The 21213-nt window shown below is 43.7% G+C and overlaps 1 protein-coding gene across 28 annotated transcripts in view; it reads left to right on the top strand.

Moving 5' to 3' along the window:
• ARHGEF9 (Cdc42 guanine nucleotide exchange factor 9) overlaps positions 1–21213 on the top strand; it is a 569920-nt gene that overhangs the window by 442025 nt on the left and 106682 nt on the right. For 14 of the 28 annotated variants that reach the window (NM_001433599.1, XM_070256600.1, XM_070256604.1 and 11 more), the window contains 1 exon segment: positions 13773–13952. The exons of the other annotated variants lie outside the window; for them this stretch is intronic. In NM_001433599.1, coding sequence (NP_001420528.1) covers positions 13827–13952 — 126 coding nt within the window. In that variant the 5' untranslated portion in view covers positions 13773–13826. 28 annotated transcript variants of the gene reach the window in all.

Below are 21213 nucleotides of genomic sequence, written 5' to 3'. Positions count from 1 at the left end.
TAGTGGAAAACCAAGAACCAAAACTGAGAGAGTCCTTTGAAACCATCTGGGCTGATTCTCACCTAACCTCCATGACTTTTTCTCCCTTAGTGTGCTGTTCCTTGTGGACCACAGACTCTCGAGCTAGGGCAGGTTTCCTAGAACCTTTCTAGCTTTTACCTTTTTGAACCCAGAAGAGGGTGACTAGGCACATTGAGACGGAGTGAAGAGATGGAAGAATCTGTGGAGCTCAGGCCTTGGGTGCTAAGCATTGGGGAAGGGTTTTTGTGTCTTGTTTCATTTGTCCTGCCTCTAATACATTATTTTCCTATAACCCACTGATTGGCTGTGGAAGTCTAACCCAATATGTGGCTATTTTCATTTGTGCTGCTAAAATCTGTAGAATGACTGTAGTACTGGCCTTTCTGGGGCATTGGACCAGCAATATTGGGGGGGGGGGGGTAGGGAGACTGGAGGTAAAAAGGAGAGAGACGCCTTCCGTTCTTCACGTTTGAGAGCCCAGAGAGGTGGATAGGGAAGGGTTAGCTGACAAAGCCCTGCCAAGAAGCAGCCAGTTTCCTCAGTTCTGTTGATCCTAGACACCTCATTTTTTTATTATTTTATTTTTGAATAGGAAATACATTCACATTGTTAAAAATTCAAAAGGTACAGTAGGGTGCACAGTGAAAAGTCTTCCTCTCGCCCCTGCTCTTCAGCCACTTGGCTTCCTCTGCAGAGCCCACCAGTGAGTCCTTCCAGAGAAATCTTCTATGGCTATATAAGCATATATATTAATATATTTCTTTTTCTCTTTTTTATGGTAATACACTATCACGCTGTTGTATACCTTGTATTCCTTGGAGGTTCTTTGACCACATAGGGGCGTGAGGATGTGCTGTGGACAGTAGAGGTTAAGAGCACTGGTTTTAGAGCAAACTACCTGGGTTTTGGTTCTGGCCTTGTGTGGCCTTCAGCAATCACTTCATCTCTCTGAACCTTGGTTTTCCCATTTTTAAAATGAGGATCTAATAAGATAGTATGTGTAAAAAGTTAGATTTGTCTCTGACACATAATAAGCATTCAGCAAATGTTAGCCATCTTTTCTTAGGAGAAAAACGTTGGACTTTGAGTCAGAAGGTCAGAGTTGTATTCCGGCCTCCACTCCTAGATAGCTGAGTGACTTTCTTTTTCCAAGCCTGTTTCCTTATCTTTAAAATGTAATGTCTTATTCCTACTCTGCTTATCTCCCAGAGTTACTGGGAGGATCCGGTGAGCTCATGAATGTGAAAGCAACTTAGAAACTATAATGTGCGAAGCACATGGAATTGGTACTGCTTAATCTTTTCATAGAAGCTACTTTGGATGGCTTGAACCCAATGGCGTGACCAGGGTGAAGGCAGTGCCTTTTCTTCTGGCAGTGGAACCCAAAGGCCATCCCTGTACTAGAGTTCTTTTCTGGGTGGAGGTAGCCCATCGCAAAAATTTGAAATAGTCAAGTTTTGTCTTCTGACCTTTCTTATCCCACCACATCCCTCTCCTGACTTCCTTGTTTCCATGTCTTCTTTGACTCCCTTTTGTTGCCTTTGCCTACCCTCTATCTCTTATCAAAACCTGCTTTTAGAAGCATCTGTCAAAGGTGACCCCAGCTTTCCATTTGAGATAACCTAGTCCAACTAGCTCAGAGAGGAGGCTAGATCAGCTCAAGTTCATACTGCAAGTCAGCAACCAAGCCAGGCCTGGAGTCCATTCTTCCCATCCCATTGTTTTTTTTCACTAGTATTTGCATTTTAGTGTGAACTAGTATTTGAGATTCCTTAGAGAGATTTGGTAGTGAGGGAGATTCTGGAAGTGTCTCTAATTAGCTCTCATATGGAGGTGTTCTTACCTCTTCATTTCCAAGGTCACGCTTGTTTGGGATCCTGAAGGGAAGGAGAGAAGCAGGTGCTGGTTGTAGCGCTAAAGGGATGATGTCTGTACGGCAGAGGGAGGAAAGAGCACAAGAAAATGTCTAAAACAATGATCTCTGGAATGAAGCTCAGGGAGAAAATGTTAGAAGTTCTTTATATATTAAATTGTTAATCTCATCATTGTTTAGTTGCTATTTTTGTGGAGATTTTTCTAAGACATAATTATTAGTAGTCTTTAGATACTGGGGTAGGTGTTCATATTTTTTAACCAATTGACAATTTTTAACCAGAAACAGTTGAGAACTCTCTGTCTAAAAGACTGTAGGCTTGGTTTCTAAACTTTGCTCTGCTGCTAACTAGCTTGACACATTAGGCAACTTCTCCTCACCGGACTGTTTTCTAATCTTTAAAATGTTGGACTGGACTAGGTGTGCTAGCTCTTGGGAGTTTCTAATCCCGACCTTCTCTGAGTGTAAGAACCCACTGTCTTTCAGGCTCTAGAACCTGAGACAGTGTCAAGAAGAGTAGGTTCAATCCCTAGCACTTTACTGGATGCTTTGTCCCTCAGTCAGCTGCCCTGGGTCTCTTCCCTTCTCTGTGCCCCCACCTCCTCTACCTAGCCCAGATAGGCAGAACATGCTTTTATGTAAGGCTGGCTGACCTACTTGAAGTTCTTTTGTTACAAGCACAGCCACTTTTCCTGCAGTCACAGACTTGATGCTGTCCCTCCTGGCCCTGAGGGTGGGTCTAATTTGGCTTCTCTTGTGTCCCCTCTGGCAGCCTAGGTCTAGGTATTGCATCCCTCTGTCTGAAGTCTTTAATGACACAATCTGAAGGGAAGCCAGCTCAGCCAGTTTGAGTCCCCTAGGACATGATCCAGTGGCTGCTCACTGAACACCCTTGCCATCTGCTCATTCACCATTTACCGTGTCTTCCAGGAACCCTGGATTGTGCTAGACTTTGTCAGGAGAAACGTGGCCCACCCCTAAACAGGAAATGCTGCTGACAGGGACCAGAGGCACTGCTAAATGCCTTGGCCAACCATCTTGTCTCTCACAGTGAGGCAACAGGCAGAGGGAAATCAGTAAGCCACTAGAAACCATCTTCTACTTTTTGATGGGCTGTTTAAATGCAGATTTCCTCTTTGAGCTGTAAGAACTCCCCAAGAGACAATTACATTCTCTTTGGAAATGCATGCTAAGGCTCCCAGCCTTTGTAAGCCTGTTCCCTGGGTGGGCAAGCTCAGTAGACTTCAAGGTGGTTTAAGTTGATTGAAATATATTTATTTTTTTCTCCAGTATCTTCTCCAGATATAGGAGCAGGTCACAGTGCTCCTGACTAAATGCTGTTCCTATTCTCACCACCTTAGACCAGATGGTCACATTTAAAGACGAAGTTAGAACCATTAGTTCCAAACTATCTCCTCTTCTGCTCCTCCCCCCACCTACAGCCCTCCTTCCCCAAGATTTTAACACGACATCTGTCAAGTGGATAAAATGACTTTCCCTTCTCTCTGCTTTGCCCACCCACCCTCTGGCTGTGGTGTTGATGAGTATAGAACTATGCATGTGGGAGGCACAGAGGACAGATTCTTCATGTAGTTCTAGCCCATTCCTCCTACCCTTCTGTAAACCTAGAGGAGCCCCACTCCCACCCCTTCCCAGGAAACTCCAAGGCAGGCCTTTAAGTCTTAGTCCAGGAAAAGTTAAGCTCTCAGGGCTGGTCCCAGTGGAACTACAAGAAGAAATTCAAGAACTCAGGTTCAAGGCCCAAGATCGGTCTAGGCCACCTTAGGATTTGGGACTCTTTGAGCCCTCTGCCTCTCCCCTAGCCTTGGCCTGGCCATCTCTCAAGGTATGAAGGCAACAAGAGATGCCAATGGGTGGCTGGAACTTAGTACCCACAGCAAGTCCAAGAAGAAGGGCACAATGTAGAAGGCAGGAATATTTTGGAGATAGGGCCCAAGCTGGCTCAAGAGACAGGTTACCTCCAGCTTGGGATGGCATGCTTCTCACTCAACTCATGGAGAGAGCATTGCTGAGTGAATTTTTGTTGTTATTGTTTTACTAATAATTTGTCTCTTAGAGTATTGGAGGCTGACGTGCGTAGAGTGAACACAGCTCTAGGAAATTGTTTCTAGATTGTGGCATAGAAAGATGCTGCAAGGATTTTTCCTTAGGGTCATTGGGGTCCTCAGTGCTGAAGGTCAGGGCAGGGGCAGGAGTGGGGGAGCAACAGAGCAGGTGCAGACAGCCTCTCAAGGCAGACTGGGAACATCCTCCTGGACAAGCTACTGTAATTCCTCAGCCTTCCAGGAACATGACACAAGAACGAGAAGCCAGGAGACAGAGTTTTAGAGATTCTGATTTCTTCCGAATGGTCCAGTGCAGTAAGAGCAAATTCTTATACTTCAAACTCTGGCTTTATAAAGTTTAAGACACTTGGTCTCAGTATGATTTATGATTCATAATCACTTGGGCTGCTTGTTAAAAATGCTGGGGTGATTCTGAGCAGAGTTTGTGGACCACACATTGAGAAGCTGGCATAATGGATCAGAAGCACCTGGGTGGTGCCAAAACATTCCAGAAGAAGTTGACAGTAACTCCTATTTCCAAGATATATTGGAGATGCAAGCTGATGTTTATCATATTGGTAGCTGCTCTCATGTGGGAGACTTCGGCCAACAGCATCATGGTTGGTGGTCCAGAAACATGTCTTCTCTCTTATCTTTGCAATCCTTGGCTCATTTGGCTGCATTTTCTCTAAAGGACTTATTGCTTCAACAAGACCAAACTTAACTCGTGAACTTTTGGGCAGCAGCTGAGTCTCACTTCAGAAACTCCTGGGCTTATTAAGTTGAGCTAGTAGCTGAAGTTTCATACCGGAAGAGTCCACTGCTAAGGTCCAGGCTAAGCAAGCAACTCCCCTTCCTTCGTGTGTTTGGTCACTGTTATAGCTGAGATCACCTTGTGACTTCCTTCGGAAGAGGCACAGAAAGAGGTGCCATGCTTGATTATTAGTCTGTAACAAATGAGAAAATGTCCTGGATGGCTTCATACCTTAAGAGGTTTGTCTTGTTTTTCCATGCTTTTAGGTCTTAGCAGGTGTGAGTTGGCTTGTGACCAAAGTACATATTGGCCTCTGGATCAGGTGATCTGGCTTGCTCTTGCTGAGCCTACCCACGTTTAGGCTCACCTTTCCAGATCAAGCCCAGCCCAGCTGGGTTTCGTGACTGCCAGGTCTGGCTGAAGCCAACAGTAGATCTTTTCATTTTATTAAAGTGAAAAATGGATGATATGATGGGACATTGAAGGAAGCCAATGCCTAATGACTCACAAATCACACACCCAAACTAGGAAAAAGATGATCATGTCATGAAAAGAGATGATGTTTGCATACTTCCTTTCAGTACATTTAGAGCCATCATCACTTGAATGCATCAATTATTCTGCTCAGAAATGAAATTATTTAGTTATGGGTGATAGAAAACTCAGATTAAAGCTGAAACCATCTGGATGTGAACTATTAAGTCATAGAGAAAAGAAAAGGCAATTCTTGTGATTTTGTTTTTAATATTCATAGTGGGGTTTTTCTTACCTGGCATCTCTTCTCCTTTCCATGATGACCATCGAGCACTTGTGCAGATCTTCAGCAAAAACAAGCTCACCCCAGAAGCCACCTTGCCATAAATCCTACCAACAATGGATTGGCCTGTAGGCCACCTGGTATAGATCATGTAAATAATTTCCTTGGCCCCATAGGATGTTCTGCAGCCTGACAGAGGTGCTACCTCTGTTGCTGTGATCTGCCTCAGAGCTTGCCTGTTTTTAGGGCTTTGGGTCCTAGAACTTTAGATGGAGGATAAAAACAATGCTGTTTATTATGGATTAAGCATATATGTTAAATCTACTGTTCACAAGTGTACACTCTGGTTGTTTAGAGAATAACACTCTGATTGACAACTTGAATAACTCTGAGTTGTCTTGTTTTCTTTTTATCCTAGGTAGAAATTAGTGAAAGAGGTAAAAGTATAGAGGATACAGGCTACAGTCATCAGGGAAGGGATTAAGGAGCAGGCAGGCCAAGATCACGCAGCTAGAAAGAGGCAGCTGAGCTCCAGTGTCCCTACACTTAACCAAGGCTAAAGGTATGGCTGAATCAGAGTCACAGAGGTAGAAGTGCATCTGCCTGCAAGAAACTCAGTTTGGTCAGAGTGGAAGGTCCCTGCCAGATTTGAGACAAGGGTTGGGTCCATAGGTGGGGCTAGATTAAGGAGAGCTTTGAGAGGTTGACAGTAGGGAGCTATTGAAATTTCTTGAGCATGGATAGTGACACCAGCAAAAAAGTTTTGAGAAATATATCATTAAGGAGTAGCTTGAGGAGGAGAGAGGCAGAAATGGGAAAAATTAGGAAGGAGGGGAATGGGGCATATGATGAGTTTTACATATGTTTTATTGGCGGTGATAGTAGGTTATTCAATGAAATGTGGACCAGGCAGTTGAAAATTTGGGACTGGAGGTGAGTGAGAGCTGATGTCACGAGAAAGGTAATTTCTTTGAGGAGCTACATGGAAAGAACAAAGAGCAGAGGTCCCCATTGACTTTTGAATGGGGCAGTTAGGGTCTAAAGTGGAAAACTTGTTCCTCAGTTTTCCCAGCCAGTCTGACTGGCCTGTACTTTAATGTGTCACCAGCAATGCCTGAGTGAGTTATATTCAGGAAGGGGCTAGTCAGCTCCAAGTTCTCATTTTTCTGAGCAGAGAGCAGTAAAACCATCCTATTAAGCCCAAAGGAGGGTGAGAAGAAATAAGCTGCAATAATGAAATTCCTGTCCTTTGCGAAGCTGTAGTGTTAGCCTCAATAGAAAGCTAGAGCTAGAAGGGACTTGAAAGATCATCTGTCTGGTTCAAGTCTATAACTTGACTGTTAAAGAAACTAAGACAGCTAAAGGGACCTGTCTAAGATTATTCAGTGAGTTACTGGCAGAGCTTCTGCCAATAGCTAGTCTTTGTTGTACACCATAGTGCCTCCTAGGTGTCATTGAAACAGCCTAAGTCACAACTTTCCAGAAATGTGGAGGATTGTTGTCCTTGAACACTTTGGGCAAGATAGCCAGAGTCTGTTTACAAGGCTTTGTTAAAAAGACATATGGTTTATCTGGAGAAAGCATAATTTAGATGTGCTTAAAGGGAACAAAGGAAGGGATTTTGCTCTTGCCCATGCCTAGCTATTGAAGAAGGAGAACTTCTGAGAGGATGGGGCAGGCACCAACTGAGAAAACCTTATAGAGAGGCAAAAACCCCTTCATGTCCCTCCTTGTCCTCCTGTGAAACTTCTCAGAAGGCAGGCCCAGCTCAGCTACCTTCATGGCAATTGGCAAATTTGCTGTCTCTCTCTTTTTTTTTTTTAACCTTTTCCCCTTCTGCTTCTTGCCATTAAAACTCTAATATTTCTGGCAGCCACCCAAGCTAATTTGGGGAGTGGTACTGTTCAGCTAGAAGTCAAGAGCAAGAAGAGGAAGACAAATGGTGTGACTCTGGAAAACTGGGGGAAGGTTGTGATGCCAGAGTTTTTTCCTGTGTTGGCAAGGCCTGGAATTGAGACTGCTCCTTACATGACCCAAAATACCCTTTCTCAGACGTACTAACCATAGAGGAAGGCCTCGTAGACAGGCAGAGAGCCCAACCTATGGGGTGGCATGGAGAGTCCTGGGAAGAATGAGGCATCAGGAGAGGTAAGGGTAAAGCCTAGACTAGGAAGGACCTCCTCTAGGGTAGTGGTTCACCCAGTGCGAACCCGCAATGTAGGCATCATCTGAGAACTTTTTTGAAATGTAAGTTCTCAAGCCCCACTTCAGACCTACTAAATCAGAGACTCCAGGGGCCTAGCAATCTGCCTTTTAACAAGCCCTCCAGGGCATTGAGAACTACTGCTTTAAGGTCATTCACAGGGTGGGCTGGTCTCCCTGGAGAGAGAACCAGCTGGGAGCCTCTTCTGCCTTCGTGACAGGTAGTGTAGGGGATTGGCACAAGCAAAGCCATCGAGTAAGGCCTACTAGAGATTCAAATCTGCTCTACCACTGGGTGACTGTGGGCTACTTGGTTAACCTCACAGGTTATCTTCAGTGAAAATGGAGATGTTAATGCTTAACCTTGGAGAGTTAGAGAGATTGAGATCACAAAAGAAAGCCCCTTACCCAATGCCTGGCATATGTTTTCAACAAATACAAGTTTCTCTTCCTCCCTCCTTTTTCTTCCTCCCTGTTTTACTTTATTCCTACCTTCTTCCCTCTCTTCTTTCCTTCACCCTGAAAGGGCCCACTGGCCACTCCGAGTCAGCTGTAGACACTTTTCATTGTTGGTCAGAGACCAGACTTAGAGGTCAAACTCTCAATGCCTCCAGACTATGGTGATTATATTTCCAGGTTAAAAGTCAGGGCACATAGGTCTGATAACAGATGAATCTATTTGTAGGATCAATGGGATAGAATATTTGAAATTATGATTGTCTTGGGAAATCTAGATAAAAAGGAATGGGATCTCGTTCCTTCTTTAAGAATGATATTGTGACTCTTCCCCTTCCCTATCCTCTTATTCATATCCAAAAGTGTCTTTGATGTGGGAGTGCAGAACCCTTTGTGTTCCACTCACTGGCAAGTCTGAGCAAGAGCCAACCTATACTGTACTTGGTACTGTACCTGAAATGTCCTGGGGATTGGGAATTATTTTGTTAGAAGTCCCATTAGTGCTGTTCCAAGACCAAGAGCTATTTGGGTACCTTGCTGGAGTAACCCAGTACCACCTCCTGGTTTTATGTTGGGCTTTCAGGATGAAGAGGTGGGAACAGCTGGGAAATTAGGGATTTTTGGGGGGGAGGGGTATAAAGCAGTTTAAGAAATAAAGAATTTAACTCTGATATAGCCATTCCCAAATGGCCTTTTCTTGGCTTCCTTCCTCTTCTAACTCTGTACCATTTGATAATTTGATCAGTTCCTGCTGCTTGAAACTCTTGTTCTTGACTTTTGCGAGATTATACTTCTTGGTATCCTAATTATGTGCTGACAGCTCCATTTTGGTTTGTTTCTCTGACTCCTCTTCCTCACCTCCCATTGTTGCTGTTTCCATAGGTTTCTGACCTTCTGTTCTTAGCGCTTTCTTCCAGGGCACTCTTCCTTGGTTTCCACAATTTCTTCTGGGCCATTGACTCCCAAACCTGTCTAACTATCTCCCCTGACCTCTCTTGAGCTTCACATCTACCTACATGTTCCTCTGGCCCTCCACATTCAACATATTAAAGAGAAAATTTGTCATCTCTTCTTCTCCAAAACTAGCATTTCCTTGTAACTTATCCCCATGCTTTAAGGATCACACTTAGGCTTGAACTCCCCTCTCCACCAAATTAACTTTGATCTCCTCCTTTTCCTCAAACTAGTTTTGAGAACCTTTAAACAGGACACCAGCCCACCTTTCCAGCTGTCCTCCCCACTACTCCCCTTCCACAGCCTTTTCCAAATTCCACTACCAGTTTGCCATCAAATTCCCCATAGTCTTCACCTCTGAGACTTTATTTAATCTCATTCTTCTGCTTCAAATGCCTTTCCCATTCCCTTCTCTATCTGTTACCAATCCTACCCATTCTTTAAGGTCTATCTTTAAGTGCCCCACAAAACTGTTCTAGAGCCAAATAGCCACATATGATCCTTCCTTCCTCTGAAGTCTTGTACTAGGCCAGCATATACCAGGCACTGTACTAGGCAGTGTAGATCCAGTGCTCAGTTCACCCACTCTACAACCCTGCCTCTGAGGCAGGTGTTATTATCTCCATTTTGCATATGAAGAAATTGAGGCCCAAGATTGTATAGCTTACAACTCTTGCCCTTGGCTTTTGTGATACTGCACTCCTTGGTATCCAGCATGTAAGCTGGCAGTTCCATTTTGTTTCTTTTCTCTGACTCCTCTTCTATTCCTCACCTCCCATTGTCACTGCTACTTTCTAAAGTAGCAAAGCCAAGAATTGAAGCTAAGTTTGCCTGCCCTTAACCACCTTTGCATACTGCTTGGAGGGCATTCACTGTTGGTACCCAAAGGGGCTTTGATCTTCAGGTAAGGACTATGGCTGAATGACAGTGAACAGATCTTTGCACACAGTGGCAACTCACTTAGTGTTAGATGGAAAATAGATGAGCAGAGAAAAGCTCATATTTATTAAAAAACTGTGGCAATTTAAAAGTCAATTCTGTACACAAAGGGGAGATTTGAAACCAATTTCCAGCCCAAAGTTGGTTTACTTTTAAAACAACTCAGAAGATAGGTGAGGAACGTCCTCTTATTCCTGCTTGTATTTGTGACTAGAGAACACAGGAGCCCCTTACAGCTGCCAGCCCCTTCTTGAATACCCTTCCTCTCATATTTACACACACATCTGTCAGCTCTTGCTTCAATGTATTATAGCTCATGAAGCAGGTTGGAGTGTAGAATTATCCCCATTTAGCAGGTGAAGAAACTTGGACCCAGAGGCAGCATAGTTTATAAGAGCAGAGTCTAGAGCTGGACTGTGCCTGCATTTGAATTATGACTTCAATACTTATTGGCTGTGTGAATTTGGGCTAATTATTTAACCTCTCTGAGCTTCAGTTTCCTCATCTGTAATATAGGAATAATAGTGTCTCCTCAAAAGGATGTTGTGAAGCTTAAATGAGTTAATGTGTGTAAAGTGCTTAGAATAGTGCCTGCCATATAGGAAGTACTTTATATTAGCTAATGTCATCATCGTTATCATGACACCGTTAGCAAGTAGTAGAGCAAAGTCTTAAATCCAGGTATTCTCTTTCTGCTACCTTCTATATCTATGGTGTTATGTCGGGGGGGAAAATGGTCCAGGTTGGCCGTCTGGTGACCGTAGGCAAGTCACTCCTGCTATATTATACCTGATCTATAAAGTGGGGCTTAATTGTGATGATCTTTTGAAGTGCTGTCCAGTTCTGACTGTCATTGATTCCAAGTAGGCCCTGACAACAGGCTTGCCAGTTGGTTTGTGGCCACTGGATCTTGGATTGGCTTGTCCAGGTTATAGCTGGGCTCTGTAACCTGAGGGTCCAGGCACATCAAATGGACTAAATGGGGACAAGAGTGAGCCAGTTGCTGCTGGGAGAAGCCAAGCATGGAGGCCATAAAAAGAAGACTGCACTGTAGAAAGAGTGCAGGCAGTGGAATCAGCCAGATCTGGGCCTAGGGGTCCTAAAACAGCATCAAAGATAGCATCCTCAGCAGAGGGTTGGTAATTGATGCCAAGATACTATTTTGACCCTTGTTAAAAACCAAGACTGGACAGCCCCAATGGCCTAGTGGTTAAAGTTCAGCATGCTTTGCTTTGGTGGCCCAGATTTAGTTCCCTGGCATGGAACCATACCACTCATCTGTCAATGGCCATGCTGTGGCAGCAGCTCACATAAAAAAAAGAAAAAAAAGAGGAAGATTGGCAATGGATGTTAGCTCAGGGCGAATCTTCCTCACCAATAAAAAAAAAAGCGCCAAGGGTATAGCTTTAAACCACAAGCACTCATAGTGCTCTGAGTTGGGGCTGTGATGTGCTTATTGAGCTCTAGCAAAACCCAGTTGGGACCCATCTTTAGCAGGAGAAAGGAGACCTCTCTAAAAAGATTTATTATATTGAGGCCAGTGACCAGCAATTCTTCTCCACTGAAGCCAGAACAAGAAGAAATGGACTTTTAGTGCAATTGGAAGAAAGCAAGTTAAACATGAAAATGAATCTCCTAGGCAGGGGCACCAGTGACTAAAGTGGCTGTCCAAATCTCCTTCTTTTGGGTTCTTTAAGAATAAGAGCCACCTGGTTTATCATATTATGGATGGGAATCTATGAGTTCAGTATAGCTAATGAGTAGACATTGGTAGTATCATATCATGGGTATTAGAGCATATATAGTCAGAAGACCAGGCTCCATAATTTATTACTTCTGTGATTGGCCAAAGGACCAGGTCACCTCTATGAGCCTCAGTTTCCTCATTTTTAAAATATGGGTAAAGGGCTGTCCCTGTGGACTAGTGGTGAAGTTAGCACGCTCTGCTTTGGTGGCCTGGGTTTGTGGGTCTGGCTCCTGGGCGTGGACCACTCTTCAACCATACTGTGGTGCCGACTAACGTATAAAATAGAGGAAAATTGGCACAGATGTTAGCTCAGGGCTAATCTTCCTCAAGCAAAATAAGAGGAAGATTGGCAACAGATGTTAGCACAGGGCTAATCTTCCTCAGCAAATAAAAAGAAAAAATATATGGGTAATAGACCCAGCTCATTCAGTAAGGAGGAAATGATACAGTAGATGTGAAAACACTTTGTAAACAGTATACCATGAGGTACTTGAAAGGTGGTATTATAAAAGATCCTTTTGGAAATCTCTTTTGCATCTATGCTGAGGAGTTCCACCTATACCTTACCTTCTGTGAAAGGCACGATGGCGAGAACACTGAGTAACGGAGGATGCCTCAGGCAGGGGACTGACCAACAGAATGCCTTAACTAAGTCAAAAGATCAGTGTGTATGTGTGTGTTTTCATATGTATGTGATGTCTTATGCATTAATTTCATGATCATAGGGTTATTCTGCAGCTGATATGTTGGAAGACAGACCTGTGTGAGACAATGCATGTTCCATATTCTGTCTCTGTTGTCTTTGGTCTTGTTGATCCTTAATTGCCTTGGGGAATCAATCCTTCCTTAAAGCAGGCTGAGTGAAAAACTAATTTCTAGAGGACATATTCAGCAATTCAGTGCTAGAGAGAGAGTGGTTAAGTCCTTTGCCTGACAGGCTATATGTTCTCTATTATGGAATCTTTCTCCAAATATCAGGAAGATTCATGGCTCATACAGGCTGGTACCAGTTAGGGAAAAAAGAAGAAAAATAAGAAATAAGACAGTGGTCAGGATGGTAGCCAGAGAGAGGCAGACTATTCCCCCACCACCATCCTCATCACTGTGCTTAAATGAGTGTTGTGAACATGTGTGTATGTGTTCATGTGGCAGTGAGATACATGTCTTTCTGCTGCTGTGTGGAGCCCAGTCCTGCTCTCTATGATATCTAATAACCAGGGACAGGGTCTATACATAGCCCCTGCCTTGCTAGGTAATCCTGAGCTCACCCTTTAGCTTCCTTGTGGCTCAGTTTTACCATCTGTCAAATGCAGAATTCAACTTAGACCCACTGTGTATCTCACAGAGTGGTTGTACAAATCACTGAGTGAATCTGTGCCAAGGTTGATTTTCTTGGGAGCAAGCCATCACAGAAAGCTATATTCTTTCATACTCATGACCTCTCTGGATTGGCATCATGTGTGGGTGAGAACAGGAGGCTGCAGGACTGGGGTCCATTGTGTGTGAGGAATGCCATGGTCTGTGACCCCTGGAGGTGGGATTAAATAATGTACCACCAACTCTCAATTGGTCAGTTCCAAGGAGGATGAGGAAAGGGAGAGGAGCACAGAGAATTTAAAGCAAATATGCTCGAGTCTCATTTTAACCATTGATTTCAGCCTCTCCACCCATTTCAGATGGAGGGCTGCCTTGAAGCACCAATGAGAGATGGACTGGAGCTTTCTTCTCTCGAGGAGGGGCTCATGAGTAGGGATAAAAGCATGAGGCCTACGTAGTCCATATTCACATTCTGGATCATTCCACCCACTGGCTAATGGAGAGTTGACAATATTGTTTGTTTTGTGGTCTGGTGGAGCATGCGCTCCCAGTGCCATCTCCCTCACCCTCACCATTCACCACTAGTGTGTGAGTTTTTCCATAAGGAGTAGAGCTCTGTGGGTGGGCGCGATGGGGCAAGATAGCTAGCTATGTGGACTGAACACATTCTCATTTTGTCTCCTAAGCTGATCACTGGAGATTCCATCGTTAGTGCTGAGGCAGTATGGGATCACGTCACCATGGCCAACCGGGAGTTGGCATTTAAGGCTGGCGACGTCATCAAAGTCTTGGATGCTTCCAACAAGGATTGGTGGTGGGGCCAGATCGACGATGAGGAGGGATGGTTTCCTGCCAGCTTTGTGAGGGTGAGTGTCAGCCTTCACTCTCCTCTCCTGTCTCCTTGGCTGCCTGTCCCTGGCTTCTCTCTCACCAGCCACTGTTCTCCTGCTCATTCCTCTCCTGGAGACTCCTCTCACCTTTTTCCCGTTTTTTTGGTCTCCTACCCAGGACACAGGCTCCTTTTAATCTTTGCCCTTCTAATTTTGAGACATTATTTTCTTTTTCTCTTGTTTATTTTAAAAATTCCTCGCTCTCCTACCTGCTGTGACTTTGTACAAATGACTTCCCTTTTGGCTTTGGTGGTTTTTGAAGACTCTTTTAACTCTATATTGCTGTGAACTTTTACCTTTCTTACCTTCTTTCTTTTCTGCCGCCTTTGTTTTCCTCGCGTCTCCTCTTTTTTATCCTTTCGTTTTTTATAAATCCCTCCCCTCCCTTATCCTTTTTGCTTCCTTTGTCACTTTCCTCTCATTTACGGAGCTTTGAACACTCCTGTGTGTTGTCTCAGGATTGTCTTCAGCTATTAACGTAAGAGTGTGGGCTCCCTACCCTCTCAGGGGCTAGAGTTTACTAATTGAAAATCTTACTTTTTGTCAGAGTGTCAGGTGGCTGGGATCTAAGATGTTCTGAGGGTGAGAAGCAGGCAGCTTGATAGGGCTTGCAAGGCCTTGGCGCTTTTGCCATTGTACTATGAAGAACCTGGCCCTTAACAGAAGAGGCGCTTCAGAGGGGGCTCCTTGGCAGTTTCTGCTTCCTCTGGGTCACGAACTAGCAGGATGCTATGGGGAAAGAGCATTGGCCTGGTGTCCCAGCTCTTGGCCTTCCTTAGAGTTATAAGCAGGAATTAGCTCTTTGGCAATTGTGAGCTCTGATTTTCCCCATCTTCAAAATGGTATTGGCAATTCTTTCATGCCAGGGGATGTCACAGTGAATGAGATGATATATGTGAAAACAGTTTTGTGGCAATACAAGTACCAGAGCCACATCAAGGTGTCTTATGATCATCCTCACCACAGCCTATCACCTTTTGTTAGTTTCTTCTGTAAGATAAGGCTGAAGTCCTGACCCCAAACAAAAGATCAGAGTGCCTTGAGCCCTTAGAGGATGAAGAGCCTCAGGATTAGAATGATGGCAGTGTGACATGAGAGAAGGAACAGGGCATTTGGAATCAGACAACCTGAGATGCAGTCTCAGCTTTACTACTTCCCAGCTTTATGAATTTTGTCAAGATTTTTCACTTCCCTGAGCCTCGATTTCCTCATATGAAAAGTAAGGATAGCAGACTTTTTATGAGGATTAAATGAGATCACGTATGCAAGTAAAGTATCTATCACAGTGCTTGGCACTTAGTGGGTATTTGGCAAATGATAACTTGCTTTATCATCACCATTATCCTCATTATCACCACCAACTCATTAGCTCCAAGAAGGTCTGTTTATCAAGGCTGGCCATAGTGGTTGAAAGAGGTCTCCTTCCTTGGAGGGCTACCAACCCAGGAAGCACTATTACCTGGTTGTAGTGATTTGGGTGATGGCACTTCTCAGAAGCAAGCAGGTGGACAAAATGACCTCTCACCCGCTTCTATCCTGAGAATCTCCTAATGAAATTTCCAATCTTTTTTCCTCTACGTATGTGGCATCATCTTTCAGAGTCTCCAAATGCCATCTGTGTCTCAGCTCAGCTTTGCAGGTTGATGAATGGGTCCCAGGGGTAGTCAGAAAGAGCACATCAATAACCATGGGCCTTTGGGACTAGCGTGAGGCCCTGTACACAGACAGCTTGTGCCTCTTGTGCCGACAGACCCCCTCTTTAAAAGAAAGATTAAACTGCACCCAGTGACAATGTCACCTAAACCCAATATATTTCTCTTTCAGTGAAATGTCATTTTTATAATAAACGGTAAATCAAGGGATGGGGCAAAATGATTTAGCAAGGGGGAATGGCTTGGGGAGGCAGATGGCAGAGCCAGGCTTTAGAATATCAGTGAACTGGCATTGATGCTCCTATGTCCAAGGCCAGTATGAGTGTTCCTTCAAGCATACTGCCCCAGCAGCCACTTGGGTGGGCTGAAGCTGACCTTTGAGAAGACTACTGGCTGACCCAGGCATGCGTGATATAGAGTCTAATCTAGTGGTTCTCAGTCCTAGCTGCACTGGACTGCACTGGCTGCACAATGAAATAAATCACTAAGGTAGCTTAAAAAAAAACCCAAACCTAAAACCCAGGCTCCAGGCTAGTTAAATCAGAATCTTTGATGTTGAGAACCATTGGCCTAGACCAACACAGTCCAATAGAAGGATAATGTGAGCCATAAATGCAAGCCACAAAAATAATTTAAATTTTTCTAGTAACCACACTAAAAAACATTAAAAAGATACAGGTGAATTAATTTTAATATATTTTACGTAACCTGACATATCTAAAATATTATCATATATATTATCACTATAAAAATTATTAATGATGTGTTTTGTTGAGTCTTTGAAATCTGGTGTGTATTGTATACTCACAGCATATTTCTGTTCACGCTAGTCACATTTCAAGTGTTTACTAGCCACATGTGGCTAGTTGCTACTATATCAGGTAACACAAGTCTGGACTAGGGACCATGATAATAGACCAGGAGCATTAATGGCAGAGCCTAAATCATAACTTAGAGCTCCAGTATTCTGTCTACCAATGTTTATTCTTTGAGAAACTGAGATAGCATTTCATGTTGTCTCAGATTGCATTCAGAATGAGCATTTGATCATTGTGAACCTTTTTGTTTATTTGTTTTAATAATGGCCAGATGGTCTTCAGATCTCTAAAGGGGAGTACCATGGAATCTTAGGGGCCAGCTATTGTGGTATCACCAGTAAAAGGAAATGGCGTTAGGTTGTTGCCTGAATGACGTGAATATTGGCTCCAAGTAGACCTTTCAATTCTCATGAATGTGTATTTATGTGTAGGTTTACATTTCTGGTAAGACTGAATGATGGAGGTTATGGAGGCTCTTTTCTAGTAGACATTTAAAAGTAAAACTGCTGTCTCCATTCTTCTACATTGATTTTGGTTGAGGGTAGAATGGTATTTTGGAAACAGTGCTGACTCTATCAGGAAATGAGAGACCTGAATTCTAGTCATAGCTCTCCCAGCCATTTGGTATAGGATCATAGGCTGTTATTTTCTCCTACATCTCTGAAGCACGCGCTAGGATGTATTCAAGCTCTGACATGTCTAGGTAGGACATAGAGATGGGTTACGTGAACTATTGAATCTTCATTAGTGCTGATGTAGTCAGTAGGTGGATGGACGATTTCTTCGGATGCTGTATCTCCACGTTGTATGAGAGTTGCCTGGTTTATTCAGACTCACCCTGAGCTGAGATTGAGTAGTTCCTTGAAACATCATCTGTAGGTTGTTTGGCATATAACATGAACGTATAATAGCAAACAAAAGACTTTCTCCCTAACTCCATACTAACCGGACACCTTTGTAGATCATTGGACCAAACTGGTCACTGACATAGTGGGGTATCTTCATTCCCTACCTGGAAGTCTCATTGATGTGTGAATGTCCCAGCCCTAGGATGGATAATCAAGGGTTCTTAGTGTGGTTCTATCCAAGCTAGCCCTACCTGTTGTTAATCAAATTAAAACCCAACATAGGGTCTGAGAAACTCAGATTCTTGCCTCAGTTCTGCTATTAGATGTGCATCTTGAGCAGCTTCCTGTGCATCTTTGAAGCTTAGTTTTCCTCCTTGTTAAATGGGGATGATTTAGTCTCATGAAAATATTTTGTAACCTGTGGTATGTTGGATACCTGTAATTAGAAAGTGTGATTCCATTTTGGCTGCTGTACAAAAAATTGCTGGGTGTATGTATCTTCTACCCAGTCAAATATCTGCGTCCTCTGTTATTCAGAATTTCATTCTGTATGTGTGTACATGTATGTGTGTGTGTTCTCAGGTTCTCTCCCTCTGTACTGGGGACATGGCTTTACAAGAGAAATGCAGGAGTTGATGTACCTTCCCAGCAATTGGTCAGGTTAAGTGTATTACAGCTTACTGAACATCATTCCCCATATCTAGCTGTTGACATCTTTAGCTGCTTTCCTGCGCTGATTTCCCCCAGGTTGCTGACAGCAGACTGCTGGGATATGTTTGTGTCTCTTAGTGGCAAATCCCACTCCTGTGGTAGGGCCTCCTTTTGCATGCTGGGCCCTAACTCCAAATCATTCAGACTCTTTTCCTTTGTAAAAAGGGGTCTTTTTCTGACTTTGGGCCACGGCCTGGGAAGAGGTTGCTGCCCACTTGAGGGCAGGCTGTGTACTGGACACATAACAACCTGTTATTGTTGGTGGTAGGTGAGGCCTGCATGACAAGCCATGGGATTGGTCAGAAAACAGAGAGCCTGCTCAAGTGTCATCGTATATATTTTCCTTGTTTCTTCCAATTCTAGATTTCTCTGATTTCTCACCTGCCTGGAGGCAGGGTATGAAAGGATGAGCTAATCAGGTCATTGCTGTCATTCCCTGCAGTTGTGTATATCAGATGTCACAGAAGCTAAACCTCTTCTGTTCATAGGGTAGCCAACTATTCCATAGTTTTGCTTGGCTTTTGATTATATAGGATCTCTTTTTGACTGAACTTGGGGAAAACTTTTCACCTGTATGAAACCCTAAACTCACAGTAGATTTAGAGGTGGAAAGACCCATCTTGGCTAGGAGTGGCCAACTTAGATGTTTACAGGGGCCAGGCAGGTAACTTAGATGAGTAAAGCAGCCTGAGACTGGGGTAAGTGGGGGCCTGTGTCCAGTTGGGAAATCTATGCCCTATCTAAAGGGAGCAAAAGTGACTTGGATGGTTCTCATTGGTGGAGTAGGGTGTAGGAAGGAGGGAAGTCCAGTGAGCTAAGATCTTCCAGTTTTTTCAAGAAAAGCCAGGATTTGGATTTTATGTTACATCTCCATAAATATTGACCAGTAATTCACATTTTTAAAAGAAACACTGTAAGGGACAAATAGAACACATCTGTGGACTAAATTGTCCCTCCAGGTCCCAGCTTGTAACCACTGATTAGCCTGACCTCCTCTTTGTATATATCCTGAGGAAACATAGGTCCAGAGAATGGAAGCAACTTGCTTACTCATGTAGGGAATTAGTGACAAAGCCAGGACTTGAACCCAGACCTCCTGAATCTTACTTAAGACAGTTGATTTAAAGTCTTTGTCTAGTAAGTCTTTGTCCTGAGGTATGGTTTCTGTCAATTTCTTTTTTTTCCTGTGAATGAGCCATAATTTCCTTTGTTTTTGTATGCCTTGTAATTTTTTGTTGAAAACCGGGCATTTTGAATATTATAGTGTGGTTACCCTGGAAATCAAATTCTCCCCCTTCTGGAGGGTTTGTTGTTGTTGATTGCAGTTGTCCATTTCTTTAGTGACTTTTCTAAACTAGTTTTGCAAAGTCTGTATTCCTTGTCATGTGTGGTCACTGAATTTTCTGTTATCTCATTGATCAGCCAGTGACCTGACAGAGATTTCTTTAGATACCTGGAGCCAAAAAAAAAAAAAAACCTACTCCCCCGTCTTTGCAGCTTGGCTCTGAGCAGGGGCACTCCATCGACACTATTCCCTGCTGCCCAGAACTCTGTCTTAGTCTTATTTTCCTACTCTCCTGGCTTGCATGGAACCCACAGATCATCCAGAAGTGCAAGCCTAGAATCCTCTCAGGCTTTTTCTGAGTGTGCATCTGGTCCAGGATATGTGTGTGGCATTCCAACTTCCTCTCTATTCATGGTGGCCCTTCCAAGTTCTTATTCTCCCAAGAAATTTCTTCCTCAGTCTCTTCCTTCCTGTGCTATTGGATCTGTTTGCTGCTTTCCTCTTGTGTCATCCCTTGCCCTGTGTGGGCATGGGCAGTGTATGTCTTTAAATCTTTCAACAGAATCAGTCACAGCCTGGAAAATCACTTCAGCCCAAGGGGTGAGTTCAAAACAAAGGTCAGCCTCTGTGCCTGTCCCTCAGGGCCAAACAGGTCAAAACACACAGCCACAGTATTTTAAGAATGAGGTCATTAGCCCCCTGGCACCAGCAAGCTACATGAGGAATGTGGGCCACCCTCTTCTCAGCTACTGGGGTATAGGGAAGGGTAGGCAAATGAACGACAATACCTCAGTGTTCTCTTGCCAAATTTTAGCCACCCTTTTCTGCATCAAGCAGTCCCCTGGTTGCTCTAAGTTTTGGATTTGATTCCAGAATTGTGAAAAAGTTGGTTCTGTCAGTCTTTGCCAGATAAGGGTTGTTTCAGTGGAGAGACTGATGCTTTGTACATCCTAATCTGCCACTTTTAGTGATGTTACCCTCTCCTGAATCTTAATCCTGTGCTTTGTGGGCTATAGAACAATCAGGAAAGGGTATGCTTGGACTGTGAACAAAACTGTTAACACTTGAGGACCTTCCTTTCATTCTAGGCAAGATTGAATTGTTTTGCTTTCTTGGGATGAGTTCAGGTATGCCAGCCCTTGTTTATCCGCTCAAGCTTTGAGTGGACATAGGCTTCCAGCCTTAACTATCTATGTAGAAGGTCTTGTTTGTGGCCCTAGAGGTGACTCATTACAGGATCTGTGTGTTGATGTGTTGAGGCTGACATTAACAGGGAGGGCCTTCTCCCTGGACTACAGAGATTTCTCTCCTCCATACTAGAATTTCAAATGGCATTATTAGCACTCATTTGCATTCACATGAGCCATCTTAATGGCTTCTCCCTGTGAACATGCTTTGGATGACATTATTGAGTTCATCCTTTGGCTAATTGGATTTTTTTTTTAATATGGAGCCATCTCCAGCTCAGAGAGAACCCTAAGTCTGGCTGTTGCCTGACCCAGGCAGTTTCCTCCAAATTCAAGTAGGTCACCCTATAGGTGTTTCTTAGAATCCCCAAAGTGAAAGCAATCTTGAGCGTCATATAGTTTTTTCCCAGCCTCCAAGCAAGACTGTAACTAAATCACCCTGGACTTCTGAGAATCTGGCCAGCATCTGTTAGCAAAGCCTGGACTACTTCCTTGTTTAAAGCTGCTAGCCCTTATGCTGTAGTCTAAGCCAATTTATTGAAATGTTGCTTTTTGCACTAGGCAGATGATATTTAAGAGCTGGCATCAGTAGAAGACACACTGAATTGTTCTCTTGATGGTGGAACTTTCCTTCCAAGGCCCTGTTGTTTATCCGTAGTGTGAATTGGTGATTTGATTTGCTGCCTGGGTTGAAGGCTATGATCTGGCGCTGGGGGCCTGTTTTCTTTGTGTAGCC

Source organism: Equus caballus, chromosome X, assembly GCF_041296265.1.
Source record: "Equus caballus isolate H_3958 breed thoroughbred chromosome X, TB-T2T, whole genome shotgun sequence".
Classification (NCBI taxonomy): domain Eukaryota; kingdom Metazoa; phylum Chordata; class Mammalia; order Perissodactyla; family Equidae; genus Equus; species Equus caballus.
Note: the sequence above shows the minus strand (reverse complement) of the source record. Positions and strands in the feature narration are given on the sequence as shown.